This window comes from Dermacentor albipictus, chromosome 1 (genome assembly GCF_038994185.2).
Source record: "Dermacentor albipictus isolate Rhodes 1998 colony chromosome 1, USDA_Dalb.pri_finalv2, whole genome shotgun sequence".
NCBI classification, from domain to species: domain Eukaryota; kingdom Metazoa; phylum Arthropoda; class Arachnida; order Ixodida; family Ixodidae; genus Dermacentor; species Dermacentor albipictus.
The window spans coordinates 121,540,126-121,563,031 of NC_091821.1; the positions used below are offsets into that span (position 1 = coordinate 121,540,126).

The following is a 22,906-nucleotide window of genomic DNA, read 5'->3' on the forward strand; positions in this document are numbered from 1 at the left end:
ACTTTGCCCCTGGTTAAAATTGGAACTTCTTTACCTTCTCTGCACCTGTGTCTAATTGCTGCTCTGTGGCTGTTTGAGATACTGTGCTGTTCAGTATGTAATTCCACTCTTGCCTTTGCTGATGGCACTTCCTTCCTTACCATTAACTGCCTTACATCTTCTTCCTGCGAATAGCCTGAGTCGCCACAAAATGCTAATCTTCCCTTTATTTCACTGCCTGTGTTTCGACTTTGAAGTGTTGTCGACTCCAAGCAATTTAAGGCGAATAGCTTTCTTTGCCTCTTTCGGCTGTTTGTGTCGTTGGCAGTCGGCGGTGGTCGCTGGTCGGACTTGCGATAAGTCTCCCGTGCAGAGGGCACGTGCTCTAGCGTAGCCGAGTGGCGGGGCCCGTTCGTCGCCGAACGCTGGCTGTTATAGCTATTTTATAGGCACGCGCTATTGCGAGTGAGCTTTGATGTTTCCGAAGGTGTAGATGCGGTATATTGCGAAGCGCTCGGCAATGAAAACGTTTCTACGTTCGCTTGCTCGCTCTCTCGCTCGTTCGTTCGTTCGTTCGGGCTATTCGCCTACATTGACGATCATCGCCCACGGTTTCTGCACAGTTTTGTATAGTTGTGATTGTAACACGCGTAACCCCCTCCTCATTCCCGTTATATAAAGTCGCAATAAATTGTGGGCAAATTGATTCGTAGCAGTGATGGTATTGGTTTCCGGGCCAATTCTGTAGATCGCAGTTTCTGGCCCAGAAAAATATTGTTCTGGAAAAATGTAAAGGAATTAAATTGACTTGCGCTGTACCCATTTTGAAACGACTCCCCATATGTTTATGACTACGCTCATGTATGTTTTTATTTGTAGTGAACAACCAGGATTAAACGATGCGATCTATAAACTTAAACACATTGCATAATTCTTAGTTTTGAGCTTTTGCCGCGCAGACGCAGCTATGCTGACTTCATGTATTGTATATTATGTTTTTGTTTGCGTGAACAACAAGGAATAAACGATGTGGCCCATAAACCTAATCACATTGCGTGATTATTAGTCTTGAGCTTTTGCCACGCAGATGTCGTTTTTGTCGTTATTTGATGCGTTACGTTGTCGGACGTTATCGAGCTTTACCAATGCGTCTATTTTACGCCGAAGTTGGAAGTAAGATTCAAACAAGACGGTAAGCGGTGAAATTCTAGAAATCGTTGGTTTCTAGAATTTTTTTAAATGCAATGAAAACCACAGGCAACAAATTAAACTTTTCGCGTACGAGTCCGAAATTCGTACACGAATGAGAAGTCTAACTTCAGGCTACTATGGCCTCTAGGGGCACGAGCATCCAGTGACACTTTTGTTTCTTGCACAGCACTTCCGGTTCACCTCCTGAGATGACCGGAGTGGAAATTCAAAGTAAATCAGAAAAAACAAAATGAATAGTACAGCGCAAAATTCATGGGTTTCATCATAGATATATCAGAGCATCAGTTTACTTGCGAGTTGAGTTACTGAAGTGTCTGGAATAATTAGAATTAATTAGAAATCACTGAGACGACCGGGGACGAAATTCAAAATAAATAAGAGAAAAAATAGAAAAAAATAGTACAGTACAAAATTCATGGGCTTCATCATAGGTATGAATCAAAGCATAAGGTTAGTTACAAGTTGAGTTGCTGAAGTATCGTGAATAATTAAAATTAATTACAAATCATTGATTACCGCACGCCAAAGCACAGAATCGTAGACTTGAGAGACTCGCTGCGTGAGTACGACTTTGGCGAAATTCCTGCAAACCCGGAAGTAGAAAGCGGAAGTAAAAACGTCACTAATGACGGTCACACACAAGAAGGTGGCATGATATTTAACTGGCAAATTAATGGAAAACAGTTGCCTCCGAGTTCGCTTCGTGCGTTGCGTTCGCCTAATGTTAACCTAAATAAAAAATTACCGACGATTACGTTACTTCCTAATGCGAAATTTGAGCGCAGCAAATAAGCTGTTTCACCTTTTCGATAGATTGAGGCAAAGAAATCGAGCAACACATGTATGCGCTATCACAGAATTTTTTTTTTATTTTTCACACGTATTCCTTTAACAAAGACTGCACTAACAGTTCTTGACAGTCATGAAGGAAGCTTTGTGGTCGGAGAAATAGACTGATATATGTTCGACTTGGTACACCAATGCTTGATTCTCAAAGACGAGATCTATACAAGTGCCTCGCGAGGTTGTCACAGCCGTGGGACGCGTTACGAGCGAGAGGAACGGGATGTTCTCCCGCACAAGTGTTAGGAAATTGCTGTTTGTCTTTATGTCAACATTAAAGTCCCCCACTACTAACATCGGTGTGGATCGATGGACGGTTAATGCGAGTTGCAGGAAGTGCACGACGTCTTTCGTGAGTGCGGTAGCGGACTCACGAAAGCGGTATCAGTCGGTCGCTGCTAGCGCTGGGGGGATGAAAGGGGGGCGGAGCTGATTACGAGGCCGACGACGCCGTGAAACCCAGGAACGGACGCCAAAGAGCCATTTGTGTAGCCAGCCCTCCTCCACAGTCTCTCCTCCTCCCTTCCATCATCCTTTCTCGCCCGGAGAGCCGACAGCGCGCATGCGCGGCGGCGGAGCAGATTCGTCGGCGAGCTGGTTACGAGGCCGACGACGACGCGAAACCCAGGAACGGACGCCAAAGAGCCATTTGTGTAGCAAGCCCTCCTCCACAGTCTCTCCTCCTCCCTTCCATCATCCTCCCTCGCCCGGAGAGCCGACAGCGCGCATGCGCGGCGGCGGCGGAGCAGATTCGTCGGCGAGCTGGTTACGAGGCCGACGACGACGCGAAACCCAGGAACGGACGCCAAAGAGCTGCGCTCTAAAAACAACAACGCCGAGGTGCGAGTGCTACTAAGAGACACCCAAGTCAAAGATAAAGATGGCTTACCATTCTTTATTTTCTTTTTTTTTTGTCAAAATTCAGGTCGCGGGATCGAATCCCGGCCACGGTGGCCGCATTTCGATGGCGACGAAATGCGAAAACACCCGTGGGTACTTCGATTTAGGTGCACGTTAAAGAACCCCAGGTGGTCGAAATTTCCGGAGCCCTCCACTACGGCGTGCCTCATAATCAGAAAGTAGTTTTGGCACGTAAAAGCCCACAATTTAATTTTTTAAATTCTGCATCCAGCAGTGCTGCCCAAGCAAGAGAGGCTCTTTTTTTTTCGAACAGCAAGTGCAATCTCAAAGAATTCACAAAGGAATTTACATTTGAACAATAAATAACAGACGGTGGCAGACACTACCACCCTTGTCAGCGGAAATTGTGAACGAAAAAAAAAAAGCACTTCTGAAACATATTCGTCCTCGCAAAGTACGGCCGGATAATACATAACGGGCGGATAACAACGCCGTTTTTAACGATCCATCGCGTTCTTTAAATCCCTTGCGATCATGCGATCTTACGTGAGCCTACAAGAACGACAGGCACTTGGAGTGCTGTTGTACTGCGGCGTCGTCTATGTTCGATTGCTGGCATATTGTGTACGTTTTATATTGCCTCCGAGATTTGTTGGCACGATGATTCCAGTCTATGCAGGGGCGGTTTTCTTTTCTCATTTCCCCCACGTTTTCGTTCTCTCTCGATCCGGCCGCCAGGCAAGTGGCGCCCTCTATGGAATTGTGCGATCATTGTCTACCAGTAGTGAGCGTGGATCACGCGCTGGTGCGCTACGCGTGGCGAAAGCAGCTGAAGTCATTGTACGCGTGGCTGAATGTTATTACGCGTAGTGTACGTGGTGCCATGGTGGCTTTTTGTTGCAGTCCGAAAATGCGATGGCGTTACAAGTTACAACAAATCAAGGCCTACAGCTGCGTCTTTTCATATGTAAACTTGCAGTTGTCAAATAACAGTGCACTTACCATTGACGACAGCGTGTGGTGGCATTATAAAGTGACCCTTTTGATCTTTGCAAAATTACAGTTCGAAGTAACTCTAATTATATGAGTGTCCGTTCTTGTGTGTGTGTGTGAGTGTGTGTGTATTCGAAGCTGAGAAACTGGAGTCTGAGCTTGGACCCGGGTATACATCAGTCGCATGTAAAAAAAACCTCAGCATTCCCACTACAATTGTAATGTTGGCACTTCTCTTGACATCGTCTGTGGCATCCTTTAATTTCCGTTTTAACAGACGAAGTTTGTTCCGAGCGGATCCAGTAGTGTTTTCTATGTGCTTAGTCCAATTTCGATTGCTAGTAATTGTTACGCCGAGGTACTTTGAGTAGTACGTCTAATTTAAATATCTTGTAGGGCGTAAGTATAACTTGTAGGCGTTTTTTTGTATTTGATGATAATGCAGGCGGCTTTATTGAGATTAATCGTCATGACAGATTCGCCACAACACTTTTCAAGTGGTAATAAACCTACTTCGTTTACTTTGTAGTTGCAATGGTCGTGAAGTCTGTCGCAAAAGTCACTTTGATTGCCCGCGGGCCTATGAATAATGAATAATATTTTTTTATCAAGAAAAAGTTCACACTAAAACGTTTTCAGTCGATCAAAGCATGTCGGTGGTTTGTACGTTAGTGATTTAGTATCAGTGCAACTCCGCCGCCTCGTGTTAGCCTATATTGGAAGAACTTCATCGTCTCTAATGTCACTGTGCAGCCACGTTCTGTTATTGAAAGTATATCTAGGTCATGCACTGTTGAACACTCCATCTCGGCTACTTGGTTCACTACAATTTGTGCATTTAAGCTCAATATTTTTATTTCGGACTGTTATCTTGTCAGTCACGATTGCACGCAGGACGTTCGGATTCATTCGCAGCTGCTGTGGGAGCGTTAAACTGCATGGGCCACGTGTACATGGTGGCTTCGATAAAAAGTTTATCATGAACGAGCCGAACCTTTGCAGCTGCATTCTTATCGCACTGTGTAGAAAGCCAACGTACCTTCTTTTTTACAACGTCTCGCGCGATCTCACTTACTTGGGACATGTCGTTTAGCAGACGAGCAAATATAGCCACCTTCTGCAGTGCATGAAATTTCAGGGGTCGTATTTACAAAACTCATTGGAGCCGCGGCCCTCGGGCACTATCCACATGTTTTATTGAATGACGCGATAACGAGACGATCAGAGGCAGCGCTGTCTCTGTGAGTCTGTTTCTTTCTACATGCACGTTCAGTCGCGCTTACATATTATATCATTGTTAATTTAGTTAGTAAGCGAATGTTTACAAGTTTATGCGGCCGATACAACTACTATCACTATTTCATATAGCTGTCTACTAATTTTCTATCGCAATCGGTGCTTCGCCTTTCGAGTGAAAGCGCGACTTTTTTTTTTTGCGTAAAAGTTGAACTTTACTAGAAAGAAAAACCCTTCTGATAAGCCAAAGAAAACTAGAGCGGGATCTCATTTCCTTCGGATTAGGCGCGTCAAGAGTATTATGAGTGAATTTAAACACTGCATGGCTATTGACAGCGCCAATATGTTGTATTAACTTAGGCGTCTCAACATGGTATTTGGTCGCTGTAGGCAAGAAACAATATTTCTTATGACTTCAAGCTATAGTGAACGCGTACTATCCCGTGCAGACACTGCTGCGCATCTGGGACTGCTTCCTGCTGGAGGGCCCCAAGGTTCTGTTTCGGTTCTCGCTGGCTATCCTCAAGATGCACGAGGAAGTGCTGCTCACAAAACAGGACACGGTATCCATCATGCGGCAGCTGAAGGCCATTGCCCGTCTCTGCTACGACGTCGACACGCTCATCAAGGTGATACCATATACACATGTCGTAAGCCGTTTCACAATTGCAGCAATTCAGGGGTGATTGAGATATGATTAAAATAAAAGGAGCAGTAGGCGGGAGGGGGCGGGGGAACTATGCGGGCAGAACGTCTGCTAGAAAAGCCAAGGATGTGCAAATGATGGAAGGTTAGATGCAAAAGTCTAGCGCCAGCGTTATATTTAGGGGGGGCTGCAGCCTCGCGCCCCGAGCCGTGATGATAGGCAAAGGGAACCTTACGCCAGGAATCGGCCCCCCTTTAGCCAGCATTAGCGCCGGGTCTTCCGGCCCTGCCCAGCAAGTAGTAGCATGTAAAACATGTTGGAGCTAAGAAACATCACAGCTGAGGCAAGACAAACGCAGAGTCAGAATGAGATACGGCAAAAAATAACCGACAGTTGAAATTGTCATGGAGTGACCATGCTTATTCGTACACAGCTGTATTAGTAGGCAGTGGTGTACCAACTGTTTTTCGAGCTATTTCTCTATCTCTCTCTCTATATTATATGTATATTTCTCTCTCCCTCTCTCTATACATACATACATATATATATATATATATATATATATATATATATATATATATATATATATATATATATATATATATGAACGAGAAGAAAGGGAACCGAGGGGCCCGATTTTTATTAATGATATCGTAAGAAGCCATAAACCAAGACACCAAGGATACCATAAAGGAAATTACTTGTACATACTAATTTTATTAAAGGAATAATAAATCAATGCAAATGAACGTGGGTGAAACAACAACTGGCCGCATATGGGATCCGAATTCACGTCTTCGCATACGCGTGCGATGCTCTTACCAGTTAAGCTTCCGCGGCACTGTTCTCCCATCCACTTTCTAGGGTATTTATGTTTTACTACTAGAATTAACCCTGGGAGTGTTAGCCAGCGGCACCACTTACAAACCTTGGCGGTGGATTTAGAACATCTTTTTTGCCGCAGGCGTCACTAGTACGTGATCTATTCGGGTAGCGGCGACTGGTAAGTAAACCCACACATGCTACCTGAAGGCATCAAACCCATGCACAAACGCACGTCATCGCATTACGCGCGTGATGCTCTTACCAATTCAGCTACCGCGGCGCCGTTTTCCCATCCACTACGAGCCCACGCACTAACCCACGTCATCGCATTACGCGTGTGGTGCTCGTACCAATTCAGCTACCGCGGCGCCGTTCTCCCATCCACTACGAACCCACGAACTAACCCACGTCATCGCAATACGCGCGTGATGCTCTTACCAATTCAGCTACCGCGGCGCCGTTCTCCCAACCACTACGAACCCACGCACTAACGCACGTCATCGCAATACGCGCGTGATGCTCTTACCAATTCAGCTACCGCGGCGCCGTTCTCCCAACCACTACGAACCCACACACAAACCCACGTCATCGCATTACGCGCGTGATGCTCTTACCAATTCAGCTACCGCGGCGCCGTTCTCCCATCCACTACGAACCCACGAACTAACCCACGTCATCGCAATACGCGCGTGATGCTCTTACCAATTCAGCTACCGCGGCGCCGTTCTCCCAACCACTACGAACCCACGCACTAACCCACGTCATCGCAATACGCGCGTGATGCTCTTACCAATTCAGCTACCGCGGCGCCGTTCTCCCATCCACTACGAACCCACGAACTAACCCACGTCATCGCATTACGCGCGTGATGCTCTTACCAATTCAGCTACCGCGGCGCCGTTCTCCCATCCACTACGAACCCACGAACTAACCCACGTCATCGCAATACGCGCGTGATGCTCTTACCAATTCAGCTACCGCGGCGCCGTTCTCCCAACCACTACGAACCCACACACAAACCCACGTCATCGCATTACGCGCGTGATGCTCTTACCAATTCAGCTACCGCGGCGCCGTTCTCCCATCCACTACGAACCCACGAACTAACCCACGTCATCGCAATACGCGCGTGATGCTCTTACCAATTCAGCTACCGCGGCGCCGTTCTCCCAACCACTACGAACCCACGCACTAACCCACGTCATCGCAATACGCGCGTGATGCTCTTACCAATTCAGCTACCGCGGCGCCGTTCTCCCAACCACTACGAACCCACACACAAACCCACGTCATCGCATTACGCGCGTGATGCTCTTACCAATTCAGCTACCGCGGCGCCGTTCTCCCAACCACTACGAACCCACGCACTAACGCACGTCATCGCAATACGCGCGTGATGCTCTTACCAATTCAGCTACCGCGGCGCCGTTCTCCCATCCACTACGAACCCACGCACTAACCCACGTCATCGTATTACGCGCGTGATGCTCTTACCAATTCAGCTACCGCGGCGCCGTTCTCCCATCCACTACGAACCCACGCACAAACGCACGTCATCGCATTACGCGCGTGATGCTCTTACCAATTCAGCTACCGCGGCGCCGTTCTCCCATCCACTACGAACCCACGCACTAACCCACGTCATCGCATTACGCGCGTGATGCTCTTACCAATTCAGCTACCGCGGCGCCGTTCTCCCAACCACTACGAACCCACACACAAACCCACGTCATCGCATTACGCGCGTGATGCTCTTACCAATTCAGCTACCGCGGCGCCGTTCTCCCAACCACTACGAACCCACGCACTAACGCACGTCATCGCAATACGCGCGTGATGCTCTTACCAATTCAGCTACCGCGGCGCCGTTCTCCCATCCACTACGAACCCACGCACTAACCCACGTCATCGCATTACGCGCGTGATGCTCTTACCGATTCAGCTACCGCGGCGCCGTTCTCCCAACCACTACGAATCCACGCACTAACCCACGTCATCGCATTACGCGCGTGATGCTCTTACCAATTCAGCTACCGCGGCGCCCTTTTCCCATACACTACGAACCCACGCACTAACCCACGTCATCGCATTACGCGTGTGGTGCTCGTACCAATTCAGCTACCGCGGCGCCATCCTCCCAACCACTACAAACCCACGCACTAACCCACGTCATCGCAATACGCGCGTGATGCTCTTACCAATTCAGCTACCGCGGCGCCGTCCTCCCAACCACTACAAACCCATGCACAAACGCACGTCATCGCATTACGCGCGTGATGCTCTTACCAATTCAGCTACCGCGGCGCCGTTCTCCCATCCACTACGAACCCACGCACTAACGCACGTCATCGCAATACGCGCGTGATGCTCTTACCAATTCAGCTACCGCGGCGCCGTTCTCCCATCCACTACGAACCCACGCACAAACGCACGTCATCGCATTACGCGCGTGATGCTCTTACCAATTCAGCTACCGCGGCGCCGTTCTCCCATCCACTACGAACCCACGCACTAACCCACGTCATCGCATTACGCGCGTGATGCTCTTACCAATTCAGCTACCGCGGCGCCGTTCTCCCAACCACTACGAATCCACGCACTAACCCACGTCATCGCATTACGCGCGTGATGCTCTTACCAATTCAGCTACCGCGGCGCCCTTTTCCCATACACTACGAACCCACGCACTAACCCACGTCATCGCATTACGCGCGTCATGCTCTTACCAATTCAGCTACCGCGGCGCCGTCCTCCCAACCACTACAAACCCATGCACAAACGCACGTCATCGCATTACGCGCGTGATGCTCTTACCAATTCAGCTACCGCGGCGCCGTTCTCCCATCCACTACGAACCCACGCACTAACGCACGTCATCGCAATACGCGCGTGATGCTCTTACCAATTCAGCTACCGCGGCGCCGTTTTCCCATACACTACGAACCCACGCACTAACCCACGTCATCGCATTACGCGCGTGGTGCTCTTACCAATTCAGCTACCGCGGCGCCGTTCTCCCATCCACTACGAACCCACGCACTAACCCACGTCATCGCATTACGCGCGTGATGCTCTTACCAATTCAGCTACCGCGGCGCCGTTCTCCCAACCACTACGAATCCACGCACTAACCCACGTCATCGCATTACGCGCGTGATGCTCTTACCAATTCAGCTACCGCGGCGCCGTTCTCCCATCCACTACGAACCCACGCACTAACCCACGTCATCGCATTACGCGCGTGATGCTCTTACCAATTCAGCTACCGCGGCGCCATCCTCCCAACCACTACAAACCCACGCACTAACCCACGTCATCATAATACGCGCGTGATGCTCTTACCAATTCAGCTACCGCGGCGCCGTTTTCCCATATACTACGAACCCACGCACTAACCCACGTCATCGCATTACGCGTGTGGTGCTCTTACCAATACAGCTACCGCGGCGCCGTCCTCCCAACCACTACAAACCCACGCACTAACCCACGTCATCGCAATACGCGCGTGATGCTCTTACCAATTCAGCTACCGTGGCGCCGTTCTCCCAACCACTACAAACCCACGCACTAACCCACGTCATCGCAATACGCGCGTGATGCTCTTACCAATACAGCTACCGCGGCGCCGTCCTCCCAACCACTACAAACCCACGCACTAACCCACGTCATCGCAATACGCGCGTGATGCTCTTACCAATTCAGCTACCGCGGCGCCGTTTTCTCATACACTACGAACCCACGCACTAACCCACGTCATCGCATTACGCGTGTGGTGCTCTTACCAATTCAGCTACCGCGGCGCCGTTCTCCCATCCACTACGAACCCACGCACTAACCCACGTCATCGTATTACGCGCGTGATGCTCTTACCAATTCAGCTACCGCGGCGCCGTTTTCCCATACACTACGAACCCACGCACTAACCCACGTCATCGCATTACGCGTGTGGTGCTCTTACCAATTCAGCTACCGCGGCGCCGTTCTCCCATCCACTACGAACCCACGCACTAACCCACGTCATCGCATTACGCGCGTGATGCTCTTACCAATTCAGCTACCGCGGCGCCGTTCTCCCAACCACTACGAATCCACGCACTAACCCACGTCATCGCATTACGCGCGTGATGCTCTTAGCAATTCAGCTACCGCGGCGCCGTTCTCCCATCCACTACGAACCCACGTACTAACCCACGTCATCGCATTACGCGCGTGATGCTCTTACCAATTCAGCTACCGCGGCGCCGTCCTCCCAACCACTACAAACCCATGCACAAACGCACGTCATCGCATTACCCGCGTGATGCTCTTACCAATTCAGCTACCGCGGCGCCGTTTTCCCATCCACTACAGACCCACGTATATGCATTACGCGAGAAATTCTCTTACCAATTCAGCTACGGCGGCGCCATTTTTCCCATACACTACGAACCCACGTATTCCCATTACGCGAGCGATGCTCTAATTCAGCTACCGCAGCGCCATTTTCCCATCCTCCACGAACCCACGTATTCGCATTACGCGTGCGATAATCTTACCAATTCAGCTACCGCAGATCCGTTTTCCCCTCTACGACGAACCAATGCAGGAACCCACGTATTCGCATTACACGCGCGATGGTCTTACCAATTGAGCTATCGCGGCACCATTTTGCCATCCGATTTCTGGGGTATTTATGTTTATGTACTAGAACTAACCTTGGGAGTATTAGCGAGCGCCACCACTCACAGCCTTGGCGGGGGATGTGGGAAATCCTTTCTGCCGCAGGCGTCACGTCTACGTGAACCTTTTGGGTGGATGCAGCTGGTCAATAAACCCACACGTGCTACCTGAAGGCATCAAAACTGCTGGACGCATGATCATGATCAAAACTGCCAGGGTCTCGAATCCGGCAGTTTTCATCGAAACAAACCATTACAGTCTAGCGTGTCCAAAATTTTCTGAAGTCCCTGGCTGAAGTTATAAAAATTCGTTAAAATTCTTGCTAAGATTGTCATATAGGTTTTAAATAACCTAGGCGTTTCGGGACACTATAGATAGTATAAGCTAACGTGAAGTTAATCACTTCCCTTGATGTTTCATGTTGGTGTAATGTCCGTGTATGTGATAAATTAGCAGTAAATTTAACAGCAAAGTGTAGATGCCTGTTAATTTACTAATATGCAAGGTGTTTTTTTTGTACCATACAACATTTTTAAACATTGCTTGTGGTAGGTACCGTAATTCTAGTGCTTGAGTTAGATTACTCGTAGACTTGCACGAGAAATGAAAATGCATCATCTACTAATAAGAAAACCTCACTAATTAACCTATAAATAAGTACTTTCGAACTTATTGCTATTTCCAAACTGTAGCCGTTAAGTTTGCAAGGCATGTACACTGGGGACGAATTCTAAGGATCACATGGGTTTCAAGAGATGCACTGTGAAACTTGTAAGAAAAAGGCACAATTGGTGCACTTATTTTTTTAACAAGCCGTCGTTTTATGCAACTAAGCACAAAAGTAGCTGGAACGCCCATGTATTTGAACGCCCAAGAGGCATCCGCCCAATCGGATGCGCCTTGCAAATTCTCTGGCTGCAATTCGTAAATTGCAATATGCACCGTAAAGTAATCAATGAAACATTGAATGAGTGAGCTTGTGTTAATTATTCGATAATGCATTTCAATTTATCGTCTAGGTTCGTCCGCATCTTCGACTAATCCATGTCAATGATAGGAATTAAGCTGCCACAGGCGGTTTTTAAAACTTTCGTGTTATCTAAAAAAAGAACACCCGGTATATTTAGATAACGAATGATGGCAGCTTAAAGGAACTGACAACCAAATGTGATGGTACCGATTCTTTAGTGCAATGGAAAGCTTACCGGTCAGAGTGTCGAATCATGCAGTGGCGACGCGGAAAGCGCCGTGGAACATTTTTTATCAGAATTTTTCGATCTGCAGTGAGGATGTCGTTCACTGGAATCATGTTGGAGACAATGATAACTGAAAGCGACAGCGATTATACCCTGGCATTGGTGGGAGACAGATGACTATACAGTTTTGGTCATTAACAAGCCAAGCCCATTTCTCTAAAGTGAAACGGCACTTTTAGACGCGATACGCAGTTTAGCGTGTTGCCGTAGCCACGCGTGCGCTTTTAATTTCCGAAGCATGTCGTCTCTGGAAGTCCTGCGTACAAAAGAAACCATGTGGGCTGCCATGCATTGAGGGACACGAGCGCCGTTAGTTAACGTGGACGTTTTTTTACTTCGTAATACGCACAGAATAAAGCGCAACAACTTTATAATTTACGAACTGCAGTTTCAAGCAATAAGTATGCGGTACTTAATAACAGTCGACTTACTTACAGTAATTTCATATGCTACGTTCGAAGTACCAAAGCTTCACCGCCAGTTCGGGCCACTTACTGGTTTTTGAGACTTCCTTCGCCAATTAAAAATTATAATTGCTACCTAAATCGCGAACAGCGTGCTGGATTCTATCAGTATAAATTGTCGTCATTTCATTTCCATCAACGTCTCACAACACATTCCGGCCAGTTGTTAGTCCCTGTAAATTCTCCATAAACATTCAGATTAAAAGGTTAAACGTAACCTAGTTTTCTTAGTATGAAAAGGCAATAAAAGGCAGTGAAAGGTATGAAAAGGCAAGTCTACATTATCTTTAAACCTTTTCTAGTTCTTGAAGTTCGTAATAGAACTAAATACTGCGGAACGCACTTGGCCGCATTTTGTTAACACGGCGAGGACAATTAGCCGAGCTTTATACAGGTCAAATGCTACCCTTGAAATACTACGCTTCCGCCCTTGATCTACCTGAAAGCCGCCGCGAAGTATTGATTGGTCAGAAAGCCATGGCAAACGGCATCGGTTTGTTCAAATTCGCTTGAACGAGATCAGATGCTCCGTTGTGTGCGGCTTTCTATGAAGTCGATCGGTTTTATTTAGTTCCTGTTTTCTAAATCTGAACATAATATGTATTCCAATTGGCTTTGGTAAAATCATTTACTGCTACTATTTCGCAAGTCCACCAGTCGAATACATTTAGTTGAAACCCATTTAAATCAGTTTTGTGAAGATTGAAAAATATCAGTTTTGTTAGAACAATCTTAAATCTGTCATGACCACTGTGCTGTGAAGGACAATCACGTATGTGAACACTACAAATGTGAAGGCAACCGTTACGTCATCGTGGACGCGGAGCCTATGCACCGTACTGCAAGATTCAGGAGCTTACATGTAGCTCTTGAATAATAAAGTGCCTCACCGAGGGCCATTTTTGAAGGAGCTTTTCCAACTTCCAAGTCGCTGAAATGTCGCCAACTGTTCATTCAATTCGCGAAAAAATATCGCCGGTCGGTAAATAGGAAAGTTTGTCGCTAAGCAAACAAGACAGTCGCTAAATCTAGCAACAACATCGATAAAATTTACTTGCTCATGCTGCTAGCCTCAGTCTGAGCCTGTGGCAGTCAACACCTATTGAAAGACTGGTAAATTATATAGAAATCTAAGCTTATTCTGTGTTTGCAAAGTTAGTTTAGACGCCCCTAACAATTGGAAACGTGGTATGATGCAAGCGGCGGAAGGTGAAACTTGTTTTGGATGGCCCGTCGACAGCCTCCGCTGCAATTCAGGCGTGCAAGGCACGTACGTCTCCTAGTCATTAGCTGCATAGTGCGGCCGGCCAAGCGTCATGGTGGCGAGGCCCGAAAGACAATCCTGACGGCCCAAGCAGAAGATACGTAATCAGAAAAGCATACTTCTGTGGGCGCAAATTTCAAATAAAACTCGGCATCAGCTGTTGTTTTGTAGCATTTGCCATTGTGTAGCCCACAGTGCCCGCTTTCAAAGGGGGAGGGGGCAAATGGCTAACTTTTTCCCCCCCTCCCCTGCACCCCGGTAGATACGTCTATGTGAATAGGCCTGATCTGCATTTTTGTTTTTCACACTCCCTCTCACAGCCACGGCAAGTATGCCTAGGATTTCTGGCACAGTATCCGCATTTACTCATATGTAGACTCTTCGATGATGCTTGATGTCCTTGTTTAGATGCTGGGAAGCTTTTTTTATAAATTGTAGCCGACTTGGTACCACAAGTACTGCGACTGAGCAATTTAACGTACGTGTTGCCTTTCCCACTTTTGTGTAGTTAAGATCCATTTCTCGTCGTGTTTCAACAGGTTGCTTTTGAAGACTTGGAGCCTTTTCCAAGGCGGCAGGACATCGCCTCAAAGCAGGCCTGCTTCCAAAAGATACTCAGGGAGCAGTCGAAGAAGCGGGAGCTTGAGAAGCACAGTGTTTTGTCCAGAGACAACACAGTGGTGAGAGCTGTTCTCTTTTTATTGACCTTCGCACATGCTATTTGAAAACTTTTCTCGTGCTCAGTGCTGAGGTGGCAGCTTTGTTGTTTAAGAATTGGGCAAGATGTTGCTAGGCACCTTCCCTGTGCCTCAATCAAAGGAAGAGAAAGGTAACGAAGGAAGGAAGGAAGGAAGGGGAACTATAAACGGACCGAGGCAGGCCAACGGCCTCGGAAGCAGAGGGTTTTTCTAACGCTTTTATTTTGATAACCTTCAATAACCTTTATGTCTCACGTGCTAGACCACGAAATGCTTTCTCTATGCGAGATTTGAGCATGCGCTCCGATCTAAGACATGTAAATTGCAAAAATTGTGAGGGTAAGTGCATAACTCTCTGCTCTTCTCCTTGATTTCAAAGTTGCACCGCAAGTTTTATATCGCCTCTTTCGTTAGTCTTTTTAAGCATGTCATTTCATAATATCGCCTGTGGCAGATAGTACATCTCTGGCTTTTCAGGTAGCGCTGTGAACGCTAAAGCATCGCTATACGTATGACAGAGAACTTGATGAAACATGAGCACTCTTGTTGTTTGGTCTAGTCTTCTGTCCTGTTCATAGCGGCGCATTATCCTACACCAACTGGCATGCAATTCTACACTTCTTTATGTAGCTTATTGCAGGCGGACATTACTTGTGTAGTAAATTGCAGTGCTCATTTAGCTAAGTAATAATGTTTCTCTGCGTAAGCTTTTCACTTATTCTCTTTAGGAAATCTGTAGCACTTACAAAAAATAAGCCCGGTAAAACTGAACTTAGCTCGACTAGTAAATCCTGATCGGGCACCAGCTTCAATATATTTCTCCTCAAAGTGTGCTAAAGATGTATTGACATTTCACTTTCTTCCTGCAGCGCCACGAGGAAGCGCTTGTGATGCTAACTGGAACATCAGTGGGTTTCGTGTAGCAACTTTTTTTTCGACGAATATTTCTAAACTGGCACCAGCTTTTTGAATTTCTTCTATGAACATTAGAATTCACTACTTTCCGGCTGTATTTACACAATACTAATAGGTGTACTAAAGAGAATAATTACAAAGCACTCTTATAGAAGTTCCTTAATTAGCCATCTTACCATAGCCATTTGTGAACGCCTCTTCAATTAGTGCACCTTAAGGGACCGCACAACGCGGTATGAGGATATTAAAATAAAGATGCTTCGGAAATCAAAGAAACAAGAAAAGGAAACAAGAAAACAAAAAGATATTTGCATGAAACTGTGGTTGAAAAGGTATCGAGATCAGGTGTCTCTTGCACGCGCTCCCGGTATACGTAAACGTCTCATCAATCGCTGCGGCCGGGTGTAGGCTGACGAGCTTGTATAGGGTCGTGTGTATTTCGCTGCGGCTGTTCGAAAAAAGATTTTGTGCTCACCGCTGCACTGTTCTTGACGAAATTTTGCAGAGAGATCGCATTTTTGAGTTCATGTTGTTTAGTATAATACTTGGCACAGTTAATTGCTTGGTTTTTTTTAAGGGCAAATTTGCCTATACTTATGGGGATGCGAGATGCTGCCGCGGCGGTGCAAGCATAAACTTGCGTCGCTGCCTGCCGGCAGCTGCAGAAAGCATCGTTTCAGGGCGGGCAGTCGCATGTTGCTCGCTCCTGGAACACGCGACTGCCCTCCCTGCAATTTTTGCGATTGCGGCAATCTTAGAGAGCGTTAGCGTTAGCGAAACGTGTTAAGCGGGAGACACACGGTCCGATTTGGTGTCCGATCCGGCGTCCGACACGCCGGAACGGCAGCCGGAATTGAGGTGTTTTGCCGTGCTGAAGCGCCGGATCGGACGTTCGGCGTGCGACAAACCGAGCAGATTTTCATCGTCCGACGCGTCCGACAACCGCACCGTCGTCTGGCCGCAGCCAATGACAGCGCGGCTGGCATGTGACGTTCCCTCCACCGAGGCGGCGCTGGCTGGCCGGTTTCTCGCAGTTTTTTTTTTCCTTGCCTGCTGCAGTTTGTTTCCGACACGAAATAGTTACCAGTTCAGTAAAATTATCTCGACGTGTGCCTGTTATTCAAAGCAACGCCTAGTACACTAGGACTAAGCTACTGGCGAGATCAGGAGACGCGACGCGAAGGCATTTCGCCGGCAGACAGCACACACCGACCGTCTGAGCGAGGCTGCTCGCTTTGCTTGCACGTTTGCCCTTCGCAACGACTGCGTCGAGTAAACCAATTGTATTTAATTACGGGCGACCTAAGTGTACAGTGTTAATTGTTTTGGCAAACATAAGCGCTCTTCGACGAGCTCGGGTTGGATCGTAAGCGCCGTCGGCCGCGGCGTCTGCCTAGCTAGGCCTACCGGCCCTATCGCTGGCTGTTAGCAGAGTCGTCAGTGGACGACGCGCCGTCGTGAAGTGTTCTGTCACTCGCAGGGGCATAACGTTATTGGCAGTGTTCGGGTAAAGCGACGCAGTGTTGTGGAGAGTTGTTTATATTGCGTTTCTCGACGTGGCTCTGAAGTCAAGCTGGAGGGCTGGATCTGGGCGGAGCTTACGCGCCGCTCAATCTTTCGGATGCACGCACCGTGTGTCCCGAATCATCGTATGCCGCATGCCGGAGCATGCGGCGCCGCACGTCGGATCGGACGCCGAATCGTACCGTGTGTCTCCTGCTTTACCCTTTGCGAAATGATGGCTTGCCGGAGACGTTTACGTAAGTAGACGCGCTGGTGGCTGCATATCTTGTGGCGCATCTTTAACCAGAGAGAACACAACCTTTATCGCAGTAGCCTACCATATTGTGTCTAACGGCTGTTGTAAAGCATCGGTAGGTAACGACGTAATCGTTAACATTCAGTGCTTTATTTAACCTTGTTCGACGAGAACACTCACGTAACACAAGAACGCTTCAAATACATTGCAGTTGCGCAAAACGTCAAAGTATGTTGCTGCGAGTACTGTCGCTCTCTCTACGGCTCTGGTAACCCGGTATTGCGTAACGTGCACTATGTTTACGCACAAACTAAAACTCTCTATTGCGGTGCCATCTAGCATGCGCTTGGCGAATGACGGCTACTACTTCCGAGACTTTGGCGTGTTTTCCTGCCTTTCCTTCGTAGTCTGTTTGTTTTACAGCGAAGCTGTTCAGGGCTACTTTCCCCACTATAGTGTCCGCGTGTAGAAAAAAATCCCAAAGATAGTGCAATGCCGAGCTGACCCGCGTTGGAGGTGGAGCAGGCGTTAAGCACTTCCCATACGTGGGCCGATCCTGGAGATAGTGCAATGCCGGGCCGGCCCGCGGCCGAGGTGCAGTTCGCCATTAAGGGGCCCACATTCACAGCTTCGCTGGTTATCCTTCTACAGAGGGTGGGAGGGCGCTGAGTTCTTTTCTTCCTTTGTTTTTTGCGTAGTTAGAAATATTACACACAAGAGGCTTCAGACAAGAGGCTTCGCGAAGCAGTGCTTACACAAAGTATAACTTCTATTGCTAGTAACAAGAAAACTGAAAAGAAAAAAATGAACTCGGGAAATAATTTCATACATTAAACAGTGGTATTTTGGTTTAAGAAACGCACGAAGCTAGCGGCAGAAGTGATATAACGTGCTGCGGTGATAGTGAGACATCCACTGGGCGATATTGTTGTTTGTTGTTTGGGTTGCTTGTCCAAAACGTTTAAATCTAACATGTATCACGGGACGCGACGTGACCACGATTTCTGGTAATACCTTCATACCGCGGTGGTGCTTGCTTTCTTCAACAACTTTTTTTAATTTGTTATACCGTACTTGTATTTACTGTTTGACTTGCAGTGATTGAATTCTTTGCAGTCAATATTATACACTTTTGTCAGCAGTAAAGTAAAGGAAGACTCAATATTGTCAGCTGGCTGCTTTTATACTTCCGAATTGGTTCTGCGGGCAAGCGAAAATCCAATGCAGTGTATGCCAAGATCGCTCACTGTTTGTCATTTGTCGACAGGCCACCGATGGAAGCTGCTACGGGGACAACGCGCTCATTATTGAATCTGCAGCTGCTTGTGACTCGGGTGAGGCTTTTGCATGAACACAACCAAAAAGTGCAAGATATTCTTAACATGCAAAAAAAAAAAAATACGATGGGAAGCACTGGCAGTGAGTAAGAGCAATCTTGCGTATATACCCCCGCCTCGTTCATGTCGTTCTTTTTTTTTTGGGGGGGGGGGGGGATTTTTATCACTTAGTGCGTTCAACTATTACAACAGCTTCTGAGGTAGTTCGATGTGTACGCATTGGAAATTTGCGTTTACATAGTTTCACTCTCTTCTACACTAATAAGAACGTGAATTTGTGTAGAGACAGAGAAATACTTGGGAATGCTTGAGCTTGTGCGTTTGCCTTCTGTGGCAGATTTTAAGTCACTAGCCAGCGCTTATCTTATGGGCATCAAAAACACAGTGTCATAATTTGAACGCGTGGTAAAGGTTGACGTCCACGGGGATATGGCCCATGGCATCGTTGCCTAGCCGCATCTTTCCATACTGTTCACGGAGTGAATCAAATCTCTGCCTTATACTTTGACATTGTCGATTATTAGACACACGCTATTGGAATGTGAGTGTCATCCGGCGCACTGACCGCCATTGGAACAATTGAGCAATACATAGTCATAGGTGTAGGTGGTTTTGTGGTGCTAAAATAAATCCAGCCGCCTCATACTTTATTTTGATATACTCTCGAGCCGAGTTGCTGGTAGCTCCTACCCACTACCCCCCCCCTTTTTTTTTCTTTTTCTTATGCCGTGGTGGCACATTTCTTTGTTGCAGAAACAATATGGGTGTGTCACGCCAGTTCAAACTTGACCCGACTTTCCCGCGTGAACTGTGAAGACAGCGTGATGTACAGGCTGAAAATTGAGGTAAGGAAGAAAGCTTCGAATATACGTACAGATTGTAGCCGCTTCCTAATGCGCTTTTCATCCTGCAATAGAGAATAATGAGAAAGATGACAATTTACTGATGGTCAAGCTAGCTGCAGAAAGGGTTGGTTGCTTTACATCTTTTTAACGTTGCTGGGGAGCTGTCATTGTTAACATGCGTAGACAGTTAATGACCGCTATTTCCGACAAAACCTGATTTGTGTGATATAACTGTTCTGATAATTGTACTGCTCAGATAGATATATTCCTGCTCAAGATCCAAGCAGCATGCCTTCGTGCAATAAACTCTCCATTCTCGCAGATCGAGGCTCGAGTGATCTGCATGCACGCGCTGGGCCATGACGTGATGCTGCTGGGCACCCTGTCCCACTTCGTGCACGCCTACAGCACACGCACCAGGTTGGTCCAAGGGGACGGCGTGTTCGCCACGCGGCCCCAGTGGCTGGTCCCTCTTGCGCGGCGCAGCACAGCGCGTAATGACAAGAAACTACAAGAGATGCCGCAAGGCTCCACCACTGATAGAGTCAGTAGCAAATGAAAAGCGAAGGGAAAGTGTCGATTTAAAGCAGAAACATCGAATCACTGCGCTTAAAGGGAGTGACAATTGTTCACAATGTGTTGCGAGACTTTGATGAAAATTAGTTGACCATGATTTAAAGCGGCAGAGTCGAGCGCGCTGTTCGCGATTTAAGTAGAAATTAAAATGTTAAATTGGCTAAGAAAATGACAAAAACGAGTAAGTAACACGAACTGGCTGTGACGCCTTGGTACTTGGAATATAGTATCTGAAATTATTGTACGGTGAGTCGGCTGTTTTGAAGTACTGCATGCTTATTGCTTGAAATTTCAGTTCGTATATTGTTAGGCTTTTACGCTTTACTTTATTACGAAGTAAAAAAAAATGTCCACGCTAATGAGCGGCGCTCACGTCCCTAAATGCATGGTGGCGCACATGATTGCGGTTGTACGCGTGCAAGATTCTGCAGCACGCATGCGAGCCGAAATCCTTTGTTCCAGCTCGCTTAGGTCTTCGACAGACGACATAGCTCGAAAATCAAAAGCGCAGGCGTGGTTCCGACAACATGCTTAACCGCGTATCATGTGTAAAAGCGTCGTTTCACTTTAGAAAACTGAACTTTGGGTTGGTTAAAAAACACCCTTGACTCGTAAATGACCAAAGCTGTTAAAGAGTAAACCACGAAAGCACGTAGCTATTATTGTAGAAATGCTTTAACGCTTTGGAAAACATGAATCGCAGGAACTTTCGTTTGGTAAACAAAATAATACTTTCTCACAGCTACGACCGCGCTTGTGGTCTGCCTCCCACCGATGCCCGCGTCGCTATCACGCTCTCGATCGCGTTTTCCAGCATGTTTCCAGTGAATCGCTACATCCTCACTGCAGATAGAAAAATTCTACTTCGAACATTTAAAAAAAGATATCTACATAAACGACTCGAATTACGTCACTACATTACACTACATTACGTCACAGAAGAATTATCTGCTCAGGCGATGGTCATTTGCAGGAAAGACGAAAGCACTTTATTCACACACAAAAATATAATTACATTGATTAACTTCTTAGTTAGAAACATTACGACACAAATATTTTATTGTAAAGTTGAAGGGAATTGTCATCGAAGTCTATTTTCGTGTTTCTCCATTTCCAAACGGCCTGGTAAACCTGAGTAACTGATGTCAAATTGTTCGTTCAATTTCGTCTCGCAGTGCAACACCTATGTTACGCAGAAAGGTGGTGTAAAATGAAGTTACCGTCGCACTTCCCACGATCTCCATTGGCGCTGTGCTCTAATCCCGATTGAATGCATAGTCACTTCAGCAACAGGGAAGAGACAGACAGCTTTGTCGCGCTTTGTGGCAAAGCTTCATTTTGCTCCGCCCTACGACTTCAATTGGAGGTTGCACTGCGAGCCGCGCTTTGTAGTGCTCCGTGCGTAATCAGGTAAACTGAACGAATTATTTGAGGCCAGTTATTGTGAGTTACATAGGCGTTTTGAAATATAGAAACACTCAAATAAAATTTTATGAAGATTCCCTTCAACATTACAATAATATAAACATCTGCCTTAATGTTTGTAACTACGAAGTTGATTATTGTAATTAGGTGAATTAGCGAATTATTTGCTTTAGTTTTTCTTGCAAATGATGTCCGCCTGGGTAGGTAATTAATTCGTTGTAACGTGAATCATGTAACTTTTGTATGCTTTTAACAAAAATTGTTCGAAGTAATAACAAGATACACTGTATATTCAGCAAATGGGTGTGCTTATTATACTGGCTACCCTCAACTTCGCAATTACACATACTGCCTAAAGATTATAATTAAAAACTGCGTTTGTGAATTAAGTTTCTAAATCCACCAGTTAGTGATTATCACAACCATCCTGTCGTTTGCCGTCGCAAATGTCTTGGCGAACAAGTCATCTATTAATCTGCGCTACCCAGTGTTTCCCAAAACCAGAATGTCTTCGAAACACTAGACACAGCAAGTGAATATATTGTCTTGTGAAATGCATCGGATATTTCCGTCTCAAGCCATTTATCTTTACAGTCCGCGTACTCGGAGCAGCAGGTCAACGGACCACCGTTGATCTGCTTGCAAGAAGTTGAGAACGTTAGCAAAAAAGCGTTTCAAACTATGCAGTATACTGTATTAAACTAGTGTGCGTTGATTTTGGCGGAAGGAAAGAGTTACTGTAACTTATTCGATTTAATTGCTTGGTCATGCCGCTGTGTACTTCCCTCTGCTACTTTTGCCGCCTTGTGAAGCGACACCTTAATTTTCTTTGTACAGAGAGATGAAGTGGGAAGCCCAGCTGAATGAGTCTGTCCTGAGCCTCTGTTCCTACGAAGAGGACGACCAGTGTCAAGTGTTCGCAGGCTTGGCGGACGGCACCATGGCTGTGATCGAGGTACGTGGAAGACAGGTGCCAGTACGCCTTCGCCATCTTATCGCTGCCGTTTCCATGATCCAATAGCAGGACGTAGCATGTTTCATATTAGGGTTTCTTCATGTTTCATGATTCTTCCAGCTGATGCGATCCTTCGGATTGCGACGTTGTTGCTGGAC

The 22,906-nt window shown here is 46.9% G+C and overlaps 1 protein-coding gene across 8 annotated transcripts in view; it reads left to right on the top strand.

Annotated features, from left to right (window-relative positions):
* Nucleotides 1-22,906, top strand: part of LOC135904829 (uncharacterized) — an 809,532-nt gene that overhangs the window by 774,912 nt on the left and 11,714 nt on the right. For all 8 annotated transcript variants that reach the window (XM_065435817.2, XM_065435820.2, XM_065435818.2 and 5 more), the window contains 6 exons: nucleotides 5,574-5,753; nucleotides 14,778-14,918; nucleotides 18,878-18,944; nucleotides 19,701-19,792; nucleotides 20,115-20,212; nucleotides 22,631-22,748. In XM_065435817.2, coding sequence (XP_065291889.1) covers nucleotides 5,574-5,753; nucleotides 14,778-14,918; nucleotides 18,878-18,944; nucleotides 19,701-19,792; nucleotides 20,115-20,212; nucleotides 22,631-22,748 — 696 coding nt within the window. The remainder of the gene's footprint in view (nucleotides 1-5,573; nucleotides 5,754-14,777; nucleotides 14,919-18,877; nucleotides 18,945-19,700; nucleotides 19,793-20,114; nucleotides 20,213-22,630; nucleotides 22,749-22,906) is intronic.